The sequence below is a fragment of the Pseudorca crassidens genome, chromosome 9 (genome assembly GCF_039906515.1).
Source record: "Pseudorca crassidens isolate mPseCra1 chromosome 9, mPseCra1.hap1, whole genome shotgun sequence".
NCBI classification, from domain to species: Eukaryota; Metazoa; Chordata; class Mammalia; order Artiodactyla; family Delphinidae; genus Pseudorca; species Pseudorca crassidens.
In genome coordinates this window covers 53,123,051-53,140,696 of record NC_090304.1, presented here as the reverse complement: position 1 = coordinate 53,140,696, position 17,646 = coordinate 53,123,051, and the positions used below count along the sequence as shown (strand labels likewise).

Genomic DNA, 17,646 nt, shown 5'->3' with positions numbered 1-17,646 from the left:
AACTTACGGAATGTCCATTCTGAATGAGACTGCCAGACACTAAATAAGTGACATGCAGTTGGGCTCCTGAATTTTCCTTTCGCTTCCTTTCAACATAATCATACAGCATCCTGTTACAAACAAAAGGCACAAGTAAGTCATTAGTAAAAGTTTACCTCATCAACTCTTAATTCATGACTTAAAAGTTAGATATATTAAATCTGACAGTCCCTCAAATATTCTACAGAATATTTTTGCTCTGTCCCTGGACAGAGAGTTAAAATAAGATGAATGGAACATAGGGGTTGGGGTCAACTTGTATTGAGCTGGCACAGTGACTAGGCAACTGAAATAAAAGAAATCTAATAATTGGTCAAGTGGGACTGAGCCTGCACTAAAAGAGGCAACGACATATAATGGACAGAATAATCAATCAAGGATAAGTTCAGTCACTATCTAGCCATTTGATCCTGGATAAATTAATTAGTTTTTCTAGGCCTCTTTCTATCCTGAGGTATAATTTGGGAGGGCTGTACAAGATTGGCAATCCTCTGTTAATCTGGGATTCCTGTGGCCATCCATAACCCTCCATCCTGGACTTCCATGGTGGTCCAGTGGTTAAGACTTTGTGCTTCCAATGCAGGGGGTGCAGGTTCGATCCCTGGTCGGGGAATTAAGATCCTACATGCCTCGCGGCACGGCCAAAAAGAAAAAAAAAAAAAAAGAAAGAAAGAAAAGAAAGAACGTAAGCCTCCATCCCTCAAAACTGTAAGCAAAATGTAGGTGTTTTTTGGCAGGGAAAGAGGGGAGAGGGTGGAGATGGTTCAAGGTTTTCAACAGATTTGCAAAAGGATTACTCCAGAACGTTAAGAACCACTATGTAGATGATTGTAAGTGTACAGCTCTGAAGTTCCAATTTTATGATCATTCAGAATCGATGCTGTTTCAAAACTGCAAATGTAACAGCTTACTCACACTGTCCAGTATTCATTAACCTGAGACTGCCAAACACTCAATATAGAAATAACGTTGCTTTTATAACATTTCCTAAATTCATTTTTATCCTTATGATCCACTTAATATCAGAAGCTGATTCCCCTCAATAACTTACAGTTTAACAAAAACATCAACCAAGAGACATCATTTGTGTCGTTTATTTCAAGAAACATTTACCGAGCCTCTATGACATGTCCCGAGCCTCTATGACATGTCATACTTCTGGCAAGAATAAGGGAAACTCAACCTACACTGTTGACTACTCTCTTAGCTTCCTTGATCCAATGCCTCACTGAGTCTCCTGCCACCTCTCTAACTGCCTCTGATCCATTTCCTGCACAGACTTGACTACCTACTCCTTTTCTGTACTGCTGGGACTGTCTTCAGCTATCTTTTCTCTATATATATTAGAGTGACCAATGATCTGGGTTTGCCTGGATCTGAGGGGTTTCCTGACATGGACTTTTAGTTCTAAAACCAACAGTCCAGGGCACACCAGGATGATTGGTCACCTTACTAAATCTTCTCCTTGATCCATTTCATTCATCCCCATGGCTTCAATTACTCCCAACAACAATATCATCTGCTCAAACCACCCAAGCTAGAAATCTGGGAGTCGTTATCCCTCACTTTTCCCAGTCCGGTGAGTTGCCAAATCTTGTCCGTTTTCCATCCCAAGTAATTCTTGACTCCATGCCCTCCAAATATCTTGACTGGACTATTTCAATTCCAAGTGTCAATGCCTTCCTCACACCACCTTCCCATTCATTATCCACAAGGCTGCCAAGGTGAAGTTTTAAAAATGCAAATCAAGTCATTCGGTCAGCAAAACCTTAATGAGTGGCTACTTCATGCTCTATGCCTTGGGGATAGAGCAGAGAACAAAGCAATCAAAGTTTCTACCCATTCAGAGTTTGCACTGCAGAAAAGGGAGATACAATAAACAAACAAGTAAATATATGTCAGATGGTAGTAAATCTATGGGGGGAAAAAAAAGATTAGGAGAATAGAGAGTGCCTGAGAAGTTTTGCTATTTTATATGATTAGGGAAGACTCCTTCCCTGCAGGAAGTTACAGAGCCGCCAATGTGAATATCTCAGGGAAGAATGTTCCAGGCAGAAAGTACAGCAAATCCAAAGGTTCTGAGGCAAGAATGTAAGCAAGGTGCAAGGAACGGAAAAGAGGTGAGTGTGCTGAATAAGGAAGAAGGGAAGAAGAGAGCCAAGCACCAGACATGTAGGGCTTTGTGGCTCTATGTAGGAAGGAAGTCCTCAGAAGGTTTAGAGCAGAAACAACATGATCTCATCTTTTAGGAGGATTCCTGACTGCTGTGTGGAGAATATACTGTTAAGGGGCAAGGAAGGAAGCAGGGAGACCACTTACAAGGCTACTGCAATCATCTAGGCTAGAGATGATGGTGACTCAGACTACAGTGGTAGCAATGGAGCCAGTAATCAGTGGATGAATTCTGGGGACATCTTAAAGGGAGAAACAACAGGATTTGCTGATGGACTGACTGTGGGGTATGAGAGAAAAAGAAATCAAAGATGACTGGATTAAGCAACTCAAAGAATAAAGCTGTCATTCACTGAGATAGAGAAAAGCAGGAGAAGGAGGCGATGTGGGAGAAATTAGGAGTTAAGTTTTGGGGCATGTTAAATCTGAGATACCTATTAGTCATTAAGTGCTGTTAAGAAGTAGCTGATTATTCTTAGCTGAAGTATTATTCCTTGTTCAAAAGTTTTCAGTAGCACCCCATCCCCTAAGGAGCAACTCCACAGGTCTATCAGTGACATGTAAGACATTTCTTGTTCTGGCCCCTGAATCTCTCACCATTCTCCCACACTCACACAATTTTCAGCCTTATGAAATATTCTGCAGTTCCCCTGGCTCTTCTGTATGCCCCTCCTTCTGCCTAGAACGTTCTTCTCAGACTTCATCCACCTAATTCCTTATCAAGATAGCAGCTCAGTTATCACCTCCTATGTGAAGCCTTCCCTAACACCACTAGGCCAGCAGGGCACCCTTGCCGTCTAAGTTCTAACAGGACCTAGCCCATATCTGTTATTATAGTTACCACACCGTATTCCAATTACTTAGTTTATGTATCTGACATCCCCACTAGACTATACACATCTTGAGGGAAAAAACCCAACATTTTTGTTGATTCCTCTATCTTGTTCTCTTTAGTGTGTCCTTCCATGCAGCAATTATGTTAGGAAAGATGAGGAACACAGAGTCATGAACGTTTTGGTTTATTTATGCTAGTTAGGACCATGCTAGCAGAAGAAATGGTAGGAAGGGACCATGCCCAAGATGCTTTGAGCTTGCTGGCGAAACACGCTGTCGTTTATCAACAATTCAGTCTTGCTTGTATCATCATAGTCACTGTCCTCTGTGCACTTATCTCCCCAAATCAGGCCCAGTTCTCTTTTATATTAACAAGATGGTCAGAACTGCACAAACTCTTAGAAAAATTTCTGCATACCTTTTGAATCTCTAAGACATGTTCATCTAATTTGATTATGCCAAACACCTTACCAACAAAACACGCAAAGTATTCTTAAATATGACTAACAATGCATATCACTTCTTACAAGATGCACTTCCTACACACATGATTAACTATACCTTCGCATCTTCTCATCCCTCCTGATCAGTTCCACCCATAATTTTCCCATAGGATGAATACAGTGTATACCTATATTGTCTTCCCTCATCTAATTCCTTCACAGCATTTTTATAACCTGAAATTATCTTGTTTAAGTCAATGATGGGAAGGGTCTTGTCTGTCAAGTTTGCTGTTTTATGACAGAGCCTAAAATAATGCTAAAAACTGAAAAAATATTTCTTTATTGCATCCAAGCAAATAGTAACAACCATGCCCAGTCACTGCCCTCAGTGCCAACAGTGAAACTTTAAATGCTCTCACTATAGTTAAAAGAAAAAAGGGTAACCTAACCTTGCACCTAAAGCAATTAGAGAAAGAAGAACAAAAAACCCCAAAGTTAGCAAGGAAAGAAATCATAAAAATCAGATCAGAAATAAATGAAAAAGAAATGAAGGAAACGATAGCAAAGATCAATTAAAAAAAAAAAAAAGGGTGACAGGACACTCTAAGTCTCAGTTTTCTCATCTGTTAAAAAAGGTTGATAGGGACTTCCCTGGTGGTGCAGTGGTTAAGAATCCCCCTGCCAATGCAGGGGACATGGGTTCAAGCCTGGTCCGGGAAGATCGCACATGCCATGGAGCAACTAAGCTCGTGCGCCACAACTACTGAGGCTGCGATCTAAAGCCAGCAAGCCACAACTACTGAAGCCTACACGCCTAGAGCCCATGCTCAGCAACAAGAGAAGCCACCACAATGAGAACCCCGTGCACCGCAACGAAGAGCAGCCCCCGCTCGCAACAGCTAGAGAAAGCCCGCGTGCAGCAATGAAGACCCAATGCAGCCAAAAATAAATAAATAAAATAAATAAATTTAAAAATAGAAAATAATTTATTGCTAAAAAATGCTAACTATCGGGCTTCCCTGGTGGCGCAGTGGTTGAGAGTCCACCTGCCGATGCAGAGGACACGCGTTCGTGCCCCGGGTCCGGGAGGATCCCACATGCCGCGGAGCGGCTGGGCCCGTGAGCCATGGCCGCTGAGCCTGCGCGTCCGGAGCCTGTGCGCCGCGACGGGAGAGGCCACGACAGTGAGAGGTCTGCGTACCGCAAAAAAAAAAAAAAAAAAGTTTTAACTATCATCTGAGCCTTCAGCAAGTCATAATCCTTTTGTTGGTGGAGGGTTTGAAACATGATGAGCATTACCAAAATGTGACACAGAGACAACAAATAAGCAAATGCTATTGAAAAATTGGCACCCACAGACTTTGTCAACACAGGGTTGCCACAAACCTTCAATTTGTAAAAACAAAAACAAAAACAAACAAAAAAACGCAGTATCTGCGAAGTGCAGTAAAGTGAAGCACAGCAAAATGAGGTAAGCCTATACACATTTTAGGGCTTCACTTATAAATAAGCTTGGACCAACACAGTGTATTCTTATTGTGAGGACTGAAGCATTTTTAGTATAATTAGCACAAGATACATAAAAATGTTAAATAAAGTGATAATTATTGATTTAAGAGCTAAAACTACAGAACTCTCAGAAGAAAACACAGAAGTACATCTTCATGGTTTACTTGGGTTAGGCAAAGCCTTCTTAGATACTATATAAAAAGCACAGGCAACAAAAGAAAAAAAAAACTGAACTCCATCATCAATAATAAGAACTCTTACGCTTCAAAGGGCACCATCAAGGAAGTGCAAAGAAATCATTATCTGATCAGGGACTTGTCTCTAGAATATATAAAGAACTCTTACAACTCAATAATAAAAAGACAAACACAATGGAAAAAATGGGCAAAGGATCTGAATAGCTATTTCTCCAAAGAAGATGCACAAATGACTAATAAGCACATGAAAAGATGATCAATGTCATTAGCCATTACAAAAATGCAAATCAAAACCATAATGATACTGCTTCACGCCCACCAGGATGGCTAAAATTTAAAAAGACAGATAACAGAAAGAGTTGACAAGAATGCTGAGAAATCAGAACCCTCATACCTTGGTGGTGGGATTGTAAAATAGCGTAGCCACTTTGAAAAATAGTTCCTCAGCTCCTCGAAATGTTACATATGACCCAGAAATTCCAATCATAGGTGTATACTAAGAGAACTGAAAATACATGTCCACACAAAAACTTGTACACAAATGTTCATAGTAGCATTATTCATAACATGCCAAATGTGGAAAAAACCTAAATGTCCATCAACTGATGAATGGATAAACGAAATGCTATATATCCATGTTATAGGTTGAATTGTGTCCCCCCAAAAAAGATATGTTGAAGTCCTAACCACCAGTACCTCAGAGTATGACCTTATTTGGAAATAGGGTCTTTGCAGATGTAATAAGTTAACATGAAGTCATACTGGAGTAGGGTGGGCTCCTCATCTACTATGACTGGTATTCTTGTTTTTTTTTTTTTTAATGGTATCAACTGCTTTTTATTGAGCACATATTAAGTACTTTCCATAAAATTCATTCTGCACCCTGACCTTAGAAGCTACATGTTTTTATTATTCCCATTTTTCAAACAGAGACAGAAGCTCAGAACCTAAGAGTGGTGACTCAAGTGGGTAACTCAGCTAAATGAGTGGATTCTGATTCTGGATGCATGGCCTCCAAAGCCAGTGTTTGTAACCCTAAGGCTCCTGTGCCTCGAACTCTGCTCTGCTGGCATTGGCTAGAGGGAGCCAGGATGAGCCTCTAAGGGTTAGGCCTTCCAAACAGGAGCCACCAAGCCTGGTGTCTCATCTGTCTCCCAGTTTAGCCTAACTGGTATCCTTATAAGATGGCTATGTGAAGATACAGACACACAAGGAGAATGCCGTGTGCTATGAAGGCAGATACTGGGGTTATGCAGCTACAAGCCAAAGAATGCCAAACATTGCTAGCAAACCACCAGAAGCTAGGAAGAATCAAAGAAGAATTTTTCTCTACAGGTTTGAGAAGGAGCATGGCCCTGCCAACATCTTAATTTTGGACTTCTAGCCTCCAGAACTGAGACAATAAATTTCTGTTGTTTTAAGCCACGCAGTTTGTAGTATTCTGTTATGGCAGCCCTAGAGAACTAATATACTATATAATGGAATATTATTCAACCATAAAAAGGAATGAAGTACTGATACATGCTACAACATGGACAAATCTTGAAAATATTATGCTAAGTGCAGGAAACCAGACACACAAGATTACTTATTATTAATAAGTAATCTTAAGTATTAATAATTACTTATGATTCCATTTATATGAAATGTCCAGGATAGGCAAATCTATAGATGGAGAGTGTATTAGTGGTTGCCTAGTGCTTGGGGGGTGGGGGGAGAAGAATGATGAGGGACTACTAACAGATACAGGGTTTCTTTTGGGGGGTGATTAAAATGTTCTGAAATTAATTGTAGTGCTAACTGAACAACTCTGTAAATATATTAAAAATCACTGAATTGTACATTTTAAATGGGTGAATTGTATGGTATATGAAACATATGTAAATAAAGCTGTTTTTAAAAAAAATAATTATGAAAGAAAGTAACAGGGTGCATGACAGAGAGAGAGGAGTAGGGACACCTGAAATAGAGCATTAGGGAAGAGTTGCTATATAAGTAATGTGTGAAATTTGAGCTGAAACCTGAACAATGAGGACAGCTGTGAGAAGAGCATTCCAGGCAGAGGGAATGGTACAAATTTCCTTGAGTGAGAATGGGCTTGAGACATCTGAGGAACAGAAAGGCAAATATGGCTAGAGTATAAGTGACGTAGAGAGTGGTATGGGATGAAACTGGTAGACAGGCAGGGGCTAGACAGCGTATTAATTCCATAAAAATTATAGAAAATAATTCCATAAAAATTATAGCTACAGTAAAATTGCAGGCAAGTTTATTTCATCTCCAGTCCTCAATATGCACCTTTAATCTCAATAGGCTTATATAGCAACAGTTACCTCATTTCATATTTAAACATCTATAACCATAACAAATAATTACTCTTATGGGTGTCTAATCCTAAAGTTACCTAAACCTGTTAGGTTTGGGCCAGGACTGGTCTCAGCAATGGCAATCTCATATAGTCAAAATCAGTCCGAACCCAACCCTGGGCCAAGAGTTTCAGGTCTTGAAGGTATAAACATCACAGTCAAAATTAAACTCCTAGATCTGCCAAACAGCAACCCAAATCAAGCCAAATCAACCCATTCTAGAGATCAGGGATTTTTTTTAAGACTCACAGAATGTTCCTATGACTCAAGGAATAGGGAAAAAACAAACCACCTTTAGGAATAGAGCAAACAAAATGAGTATTTAACTCAATATATGTGCTCTCAGCCTGTTCACCAATTCCTACCCATTGGACATAGACAACACCTGCACATTTTCAGGTGAAGAAGTTAATTCAAAAAGCCTGCCCCTTCCATTTTGGCCCCAAGTTGGACTACAAGTTTCAGCAAGGAAAGGTGACGGGGCAAAATTCAAGAAGGGCAACGTTCTGTGTCATCCTGAACACTCCCTTTTTAGTTTCACTTAAATAGTTCTACCCTGTCTTATACTGTTACACAGCCTGTGTCAAACACCTGTTGACCTCATTATGGAAGTTATTTCAATGACACCCAGAGATGGGCCTAAGGAGCACATGTGAAAATGTAATGAAGATAAGATAACAGACATATAAATCTGAGATGTAAACAGAATTGGCTAGCCCATTTAATATATCAGAAATAACAAAGCGATGTTAACCAGAGGGCAAGGCTACAAATAAATCCAGTAAACATATCACCACACATTTGTATACAAGTCCACCTATCTCCTAAATAATAGACAAAAGCATTAAAGGTAGTAAAAAAAAGGTATTCATTCCCATTCCCCCTCAGGGTGGGTGGGGTGTGGGTTCTAACCTAGAGACTATCTGTAAAGCTAACAGAGCAAAAGAAAACAAATAAAACCAAAAATTCCAATCAGATTAAAATTAGTAATAAATTGTACTTACTGTTTGGCCTGATTAACATGAACTCCTAGTGTATAGCTCAGCCATTTGTATGTCACCTGCAAGAAGAAGGAGTTTTTTTTAATGTTTTATTAGATGACTCCAGAGTGCAGGTCAGAACCAAGGGCTCCTAAAGATTCTTACTCTTAGACGATTAAGCCTTATAAATTACATTAGATGCCACCCCAGTTTTGCCAAGAACCATCCACCTAGGCAAGTAGGACTCAGATATTTATCTTACAAATACTAAGAAGTTTGTATCACAGATTAATGCAAGAATCTAAAAAGAAAGGCTGAATATATATAGAAAAAAATCTCATTTTTCTCACACTCCTTGTTTTACTAAGGCCCTTTTTTTCACATTCTGTCCTTTTTTGGGGCCACCACCAAAAACTATCCTCAAACTCACCCAGAAGCTAGGTTACTTTGGAGTGTATAACTCAGAAACTTCTGAGGAAAGTTGCAGCCATACAAACATTAAAGGGCACAGGTGGTAAAGGGGTCAGGGAATGAGTGAAGTTGTTGAATACTGTATCAAGAGGTTAGACTGGAAACTACTGGCATCAAGCTTTGATCTTCCTTCCATCCTTCGTTGAACTCTCCTGTCATTTGCCACTTCCTTATAACCTGTCACCCACCTCTCAAAGTCTTCCAATTCTAAACGCTGAGTTTCCAATAATTAGAAGACTTATATAGGTTAGGCAAAGGCAGTGTGATGTAGAGGAAAGCACTAGCAGAAGAGACAGACCTAGGCTGGAAAACTGATTATCCCTTACTAACCACAAATAAATTATTTGGTCCCTCTGCTTCAACTGCCTTTTCTAGGGATACTTCCACCGACCTCTAGATGGGTCACTGTAGAAACTAAACACAATGTGTATCCAAAGCTCACAGTAGGCACTCAGTCATCACGATTTGCGAAGCACTCTCATATCCATCGTTTCACTTGATCTTTACTCCAACCCTGTGAGGCAGGCCAAGCCTGTATCAATACCAAACTTCCAGGAGGAAGAAACCAACTGACGGCCGGAAGGTTAAACAACATGTCACTTAACCCGGTCAAAACACAGCTTCCTCAACTGTAAACTTGAGACTTCAAACGCCAACCACGTCGTCAGACAGGTGTAGAGACGCCTTAGAAACATTATCAACCAATGTTCCTCCCACCCCCCGCCCCCGCCCCAGACCTCCGGGGCCCCGGGCCTGTGCACAGAACCCAGCACGCCCACCCGAAGGACGCGGATTTGCGTGCGGGCCACAGGTCCTCGCCGGCGAGTTATCGCTCGCCCTGGGGCACCAGGCGTGGGGACCGTCTCCCCTGGGCCAGTTCCCACGCGGCACACGCAGAGGCGTCAAGGCCCCCGCTGCCCTCGCTGGGCACAGGACCCCAGTCGCACGCCCGCATTCCCCAAATCCTAGCTCCTCACTATCTTGTTCTGGTCCGTGACGAACTCGTCTATATTTTCCAGATAAAACTGGTCCGCCATGGTGCCGCTGCGCCGGGCCCCGTCGTCTCCGAGCTCCCCTGGCCACTTCAACTACAGCTCCCGCCGGCGGGAAACGTCTTGCCTCTCTCGCAGGTCCCGGGTCGTTTCTCACAGCAACGGAGGCGACGCGCTACGGCGGCCGCCCGAGGGTCAAACTAGTCTCGGAGACGGCGCAGGCTGAACGAAGCGGAGCTAATGGGACCGGACGGAAGTGAAGTCCTAGCGGCGCAGGCGTGCTCTGCAGGGGCTGAGTGCAGGGCCCTAGTTTCAAATCCCAGCTCTGCCTCTTAGTGACTGACCCAGGGCAAAATACCTCACCTCTAGGAACCACAGTTTTTCCAACTCTAAATTGATAAAATAATCCTTACCTTTTCATACATTTATTCAACAAATATTTATTAAGTACCCAGTCTATTCCAGGCACTTCTTAGGCACTGGGACATAGCAGTGAACAATAAAGACAGAAATAAACAAGTATTTTAGTAAAGTCCTGCCAGCTGGGATAAAGTACTGCCTGTTATAATCTCTCAGAATTGAGAAATCAGGGAAAGTTTTCCAGAGAAGATGAGAGAGGGGGAGTATTTGCTGGGAAGAGAATAGTTTTCATTATGGTTGGAATGCCGGGAGAAAAGGACGATGAGGAGGGATGAGACCGAAGAAGCCAAATCATGCTATGCCTACAAGGTTGTGTGAAGGGGCACGTGCACTTTATTCTCAAGAAAAGTTTTTGAATTGGGGAATTTCAACTAAAATTTCTCCTAACATCAGCTAAAAAACCATTCAGCAGAAGCCAGTGTATTTCAGTAGGGCAGCAAAATGGACAATGGAGCAGGCTCTAGAGTTAGACCCTGGATTTGAATCCTGGTTTTGATATTTGTGTGTGAACTTAGGTAAGTTGTTTAACCACTGCAAGCCTGTTTCCCCAGCTACAAAATGGAAATAGTGGGACTTCCCTGGCAATCCAACGGTTAAGACTCTGCCCTTCCAGTGCAGGGGGCACGGGTTCAATCTCTGGTCAGGGAACTAAGATCCCACATGCCACAAGGCCCGGCCAAAACATTAAAAAATAAAAAAAAGATGGAAGTAGCAATAGCACCCATTTCAAATGTTTGTTGCAACATGCATTCATTCAAGACATAGCAAAAGCCTACTAAGGGCCAGGCACTGTTCTGGGTACTGGGGCCCTGGGGATACAGCTGTGATCAATAACACACAGAGCCTGTTCACATGTAGCTTACACTTTCTTGGAGATTTTTTTTTTTTTGCGGTACGCAGGCCTCTCACTGTGTGGTCTCTCCCGTTGCGGAGCACAGGCTCCGGACGCGCAGGCTCAGCGGCCACGGCTCATGGGCCCAGCCGCTCCGCGGCACGTGGGATCCTCCCGGACCGGGGCATGAACCCGCGTCCCCTGCATCGGCAGGCGGACTCTCAACCACTGCGCCACCTCGGAAGCCCTTTCTTAGAGATTTTTAAGTGAGGGACCGTAGCAGCTTAAAATAGGATCGTACGTACTGGAAATTGAGAACTAACTTGGGTTTTCTTTGAGTCAGCAAAAACTGCTAATGAATTAGATGAGTGGAGTATGAGAAAGACAGTAATCAAGGAAAATGCCTAGATTTGGAACCTAAATCTTTAGGTTAATGATGATGCCTTTGACTACTGAGATATGAAGACTGAGAGAAGGAGCAGATGAGAAAATTTAAGAATTTTATTTGGCCAGAGTTATAAATGGGATAATATACATATACCCCTCATGCCATGCCTGCACACAATGAAATCAACAATTAGTATCTGTACTTGGAATTGGCAAACAATAAAATGACTACAGTTAGAAAACAACAACAACAACAAAAACAGTTATTACATTATTATATACCAGGCACACTGTACCAGGCTTTGAGAGAGAGATTTCATTTGATTCTCATAGGATCCCTGCAAATGGATTGTGTTTGTCCATATTTTATAGACTAGATTGCTGAGGCTCAAGAGAGGAGACACGGATTTTCCAGGTCACAGGGTTAAGTGGTAGTACTGGAACCGGAACTCATTTCTAGTCATTGCTCCACAGGATTGGAAAAGATGTCAAAATTGACCAAAGAAGAGTCTTGATACTACCTCCCCGCCTAAAGGGAGCAGATGGTAATACTTATAGACTACCTGGCCCAACATGGTCCTAGATCTGCCAATATTAAAAGAGTTGCATGTCTTTTAGAAGCCAGATTCGTGGTTGTCTTTGGGAAGATAGAAAATGAAAGGGAGTAGGAGGAGGCTTCTGAGGAAAAGGTAATGTTCTGGTTCTGGATCTGTGGATCTGGATCCCATGGGTGTGTCAAGTCTGTGAAAATTTGAACTGTACACTTTTGATATATATGGTTTTCTATATGTATGTTTACATCTATAAAAAGTTTACATGATTATTCAGGAAATCTTTAACTACTGTGCCGGGTCTTCTCAAATCAGTAAAACAGAAAATAGGTACAGGTAAGGATGGGTATCGGAAAGGATAGGTTTAGTCTTAACCTTGGAAAAAAGAAAGGAGATTCTGGGAAGAAGGGATAATGGACAAATGGACCCCAGGCAAGACAGTAATGGAATTATCAAGTTAAGATAAATGATCAAAGGCATCTCCAAGACTGGGTTGGAATAATAAGACTAGAAAGGAATGACCACCGCTATGCCTGGGAGGGGGCAGGTTGGGAGTTGGGCTTGTACATTAAGGGCAGGGAGCTGGAGGGGGAAGGGAAAGCTCTTCTGCTTATGTCTGAGGCCTACCCAGCCTTGAACTTTCCTACCTCAGGGAGGGGTAGCTGACTGGAAAGCATGTGGGCTTTGGAAATACATTTTTCTTTTAAAAAGCAAGCAAAGCAAACTAACAAAAACCTAGGCTTGAATCCCAGCTTCACCACTTCCTAGCTGTGTGGCCTTGGGCAAATCATTTAACCTCTCTAGTCCTCATTTTCATCATCTTTAAAGAAGGGACAATGATAGGCAGTGATGTTCTGATAAATGATTAAGAACCAATTTACCAAATAAAATAAGCCCTGATTTGTAGTCGTTGCCAGCTTCTGTGGTGTAAATATTCCCACCATAGCAGATTCCAAACTACAGATAGTGAAGTCACAGAATGCAGAGTCAGGAAGAGATGCACACTGTCACACCATTATTTCCACTGTACAGATACAATAAGCAAATAACCTCAAGAGCATAGATGATAGTAAAATGTAGTAATATAATTGAGAAATAAGATTTGAATATTATCTTTGTTTTTAATATAATTTATTTAATAGAAAGTTACGTAATTTAATTTTTAGTAACAGCTCTGTTTAACAAGTGACTTGCAAACTTTCTGAAACTTTAACATTCAGCTCTCATAAGCAAGTATGAGCCAGCTCCAGCACACGACTATAAATATAATTTAACTTGCATGATTGAGGGGATTGAAGGAAACATGTTCTCTGCCTGGCAGATAGCTAAGTGCTCTAAAAATGGTAACTATTATTATATAAATAACACTTGCATACAACTAACTATATGCCAGACTCTGTTACAAGTGCTTCACAAATAGTAACCCATCTAACCTCCATAAAAGTCCTAGAAAGTAAGGTGTGTTATTAGCCCCTTTTTCCAGATAAGTAAACATTGGCACAGAGAGGTTAAGTAACTTGCCCAAGATCACAGAGTAAGTGGCAAAGCCAGAATTATAACCCAGGCAGTCTGGCTCCAACATCTATGATCTTAAACATTGTATTTTGCTGCCTCATTATTAGTTTACAACTGCATATAGGAAAATAATAAGTACTGTGAAAGTCTAACACACTTTATTGCAGAATTTTGGAATCCGTGTGCACATCAGTCAAGTGAGAATTGCTTTCAGTGGAAGCCAAGTAACAAATGATATATGTTGAGTATCTAAAGGATGTGGGAATATAGAGTCCAGGTAAACAGGAGTTAATCTTAGAAGTTTTCAAGGCAATTGTTGCAGGGGGTGAACAAGGTGGAGGGAGGAAAGTTGGTGGTGGGGGGAATGGATCTTTGATTAGGTTTATGGAGGAAACCACAGCTAACAAATGCCAGTGTACAAGCCTAGGACTGTGGCCAGGAAATTAGTGTTTTTCTAAATAATGCCTGAAAGCTTAGTTCTAGGGTCAAAACTAAATCAGAAAAGAAAGGAGTGCTCTGCACTTTCACGCCCATAAATCATAGGTATGAAACTCCTTCAGCTCATGTGCATCACTGGAATGTTAATAACTGTCAGTAATTGAGCACCTACCATGTTGTGGGGACCTTGCAGAGGTTTAATCCTCAAACAACCCTGTTAAATTCTATTATCCCTTCACCAAAAAAGAACTCAAATTTGAAATCAATTTTATGTTGTTGATAGGAAGAATGAATGGGAAATGATTTCATATAAGTTCCAAGACAAGTTTTGCTTAAGCTAATAACTAAGTAGGATTTTAGAACTGGCCTCCTTCTAATATAATAACAACAGCCTCACCAGCATCTAATAGGTTCTCAGTGACATTTATTGACTTAAATTCAATTACACTGAAGGAAGTGAGATTTGAGGGGGAAAAACACTGGATTAAGAAACAAGGTGATCTGAGACAGTGTTCACTCTTACTTATCATTCTTGGAGTGTGGAAAGTGTACAGGCACCATGCTAGGCCTTTTACTTTAATATTCTTATTTAATCTTCAAAATCATTCTATAAAGTAAATAAATATTATTACTTACCTACTATTATCCCTGTTTTTCAGATGAAGAAACTGGAGCTCAGAGAGGTTAAGTAACTTGCCCCAAACCATCCAGGTAGTAAGTGGTGGAGATAGGTTTCCACCCAGGTGTGCCCAGAGCCCATGTTCAAACACTGTGGCTGTCTTTGGAGGAGAGCATTGGACTGATTTTTATTCTTTTCCTTATTTTATTGTTTTTTATGCATCTTTGAATTTTTACAAGTCATTTTTACAAGTATCAATTTTATTGTTAGAAAAAAATGAACATATTTTCATTTTGAAGAAAAAGTGCATTTAGCAACGTAAAATTAACTCATCTTCCTACTCCAGGCATGGTGTTTTCCCTATTTGAAATGTAAAAGGCAAATCTCCAAAAAGGAAAAGTACCACCATTCCTTCCTTCACCTCAAATACTGCTTCTTTAAATAAGACAACTCACTCCCTATTCCTTAAGGATGAGTCTTAAGATTAGTTTTAAGAACACAAGCAGTTCTGGGGATGGCAGTGTCAGGTGATACCAGCAGTGGGAGCCATAGCATCAAGGCTCCATGTCTCCAAACAGAACCTAAGGTTGATGTTAGAAATGGAAGGCTGACCCTCCTCTTTCCTCCTCTTCATCCCACTTTACCCCAGAAATGATTGGCTTCAGAGAGTCTAATGATTCTGACAGGGCAGGGGGTGGGAAATCTAGACGGGGCTCAGTATTGAGAGGGAATGAGGAGCTGTCAACCTGTATGTGGGCAGGATCCCCAGACCTCAAGCAGGGGAAGAGGGCCTGTAAGTGCAACTCAGGAGCCCCACCAGCTGGCTGGGCTTCAGGGCTGCCATAGGTCTCTGGGGGATAGCATTCTAGTCAGGGTAACGGGTTAGAACAAAGGAGTATAAGATTAAGAATTATGACTCGGAGGCCACATAACTGTCCAAGGGCCATTCCAGAGCCCCAGAGGCCCAGGACTTATTAACACCAAGGTATTTAGCATTAGATCATTCGTACATTCATTCATCAAACGTTACTAAAGGTCTCCTACCTACTAGACCCTGTGTGACCAATGGGAACACAGCATAGTCTTCATCCCTGGGGATTTTAGAGTTGGGGGGGAATAAACAGCAATACAGTGCAAGGGAAGCACAGGGTGCCATGTGAACCCACAGGAGGCAACCAACCCAGCCTGAGGATCAGAAGACATGCGCGGGGAAAAGTGGACTTGGGTTTCCAGGATTAGATGTGTAATCCCTCCTCTCACTTTAGGCAAAATATACAAGAAATGAACCAGGGTGCTGCCATTTTTATAGTTTTTAACAACGCAAAACACAACGGTATTTCCTCTTAAAAAAAAAAAAGCTGTTTTATGAGAACACATATACCTTGTGCAGACTGTCCTGTGGAATGTACAGCCACCAAGGCCAGGACACATCAACCTTCCTGACAGCTGGGGAGGCAGGAGCCCAGGGGATGGTGAGGTAAGGCTCCAGGTGCTGTTTTAAAACACTTTATCAGTTCTGTAAAAATCAATGTAAAACCCCTCAGTTATCAAAACAAGGTGGATGAGGCAAGAGGACACTCGGACACTGGTTCCCTTGTTTCATACCCACGGCACCGAACCACACCTCCCCCCAGCCCCCACTCACACCCCAGCCCATTAACCCCTCAGCTCAGCCACGGGAGGCTCACGGTGCCATCTTTGTTGCCGCAGACATTCAGAAGAAGATCAGGAGGACTTCACCCCTGCCCCATCTTGCAGTTGTTTTGTACATTGTTTTCCTTTGTCCATTCCCTTGGGGGCTAGAAGGGGGCTGGGGGTGGAGGGGATGCTGAAGGTGAAAGTTAATTGGAAATTGGCTATGAGAAGTTTTGTCTCAAGCATATCATTTCTGAATTATTAAAATTGGGGGCAGGGGGCATTGGCTTTCAGGGCTGAAAAGAAGCATATGATCCTTCTCTTACAGACCACTGCTCTCTGGCTCCCAAACCCTGCTGGGTGGGAATACTTCCTGAGGAAACGCTGTGTGGCTTCAGCTTTAGTTTCCAGTGAAGAAGGGGCAGAGGCCATTCTAGACACAGTCCTGATGGAGTGGGCTGCTCTCTTTGCTCAATCTGTCTCCTGGCATCACTGCTTCTCTCTCTATGACTATTCTAGTTTCTTCTTTGGCTTAACCACTGTCTCTACTTCCTCAGAATTTCCATTTAAACACAGCCATAGGTTGCCATGGCTCCTCTCTCCCACTGCCTCCAGTTTTTGTCCGTCACTACAGATTTTCTCAACGATTCCCCATTTTGTAATTCCTAAATTGTTGAACCTGATATGCTCAGCTTATCTCAGGTTTTTGTTTCTTTTAAATCTCAGATGAGCAATATCTTTCTCAGGATACTGAGCAGCCAGTGGAAAGATTCCTCTGGGATAATTGCTTCTTCATTCATTCTCCAATTGTTGATTGAGTTCCTTCTATGAGCTGACTATGTCTGTGAGATACGACAGAATACAAGAGACACGTGGCCCTGGATGGAAACGGAGAAGTTAACGAAAAGTTACGAGATCATGTTATGAGAGGAAACAAACAGTGTGCACCCATCGGAGATGTCCACTAGACTGTGGGGTATGCCTGTGCCCAGATGCAGAATTAGAGTGGCGATCCACACCTGAAGCCACTGGAGGGGATTAGATGAACCAGGGACAGAGTCAAAGGCAGAACCCCAGGGAATTTCAGCAGTTAAGGGACACGCGAAGGAGAAAAGGCCTAAAAAGAGACTGAGAGGGAGAAGGAGCACGTAGAGGGTTCAAAGTGGAAACAAGAGGAGAAGTGAGTTTGAAGGAGGAATTTTTGACAGTGTCAAACACTTCCCCAAAGTAGCACTGGGTAGGGATT

The 17,646-nt window shown here is 41.9% G+C and overlaps 1 protein-coding gene across 3 annotated transcripts in view; it reads right to left on the bottom strand.

Moving 5' to 3' along the window:
* Positions 1–16,389, bottom strand: part of POLD3 (DNA polymerase delta 3, accessory subunit) — a 48,337-nt gene extending 31,948 nt beyond the window's left edge. For 2 of the 3 annotated variants that reach the window (XR_010946182.1, XM_067750310.1), the window contains exons 1-3: positions 9,989–10,254; positions 8,565–8,620; positions 8–110 (exon numbers count right to left, since the gene is read on the bottom strand). Coding sequence is in view for 2 of the 3 variants with exons in the window: in XM_067750310.1 (XP_067606411.1) it covers positions 8–110; positions 8,565–8,620; positions 9,989–10,048 (219 nt within the window). In the remaining variant the exon portion in view is untranslated. Of the gene's footprint in view, positions 1–7; positions 111–8,564; positions 8,621–9,988; positions 10,255–16,146 lie in introns of those variants that run through there. The other variant, XM_067750312.1, reaches the window with a different exon arrangement.
* Between the last annotated feature and the right edge of the window lie 1,257 nt (positions 16,390–17,646).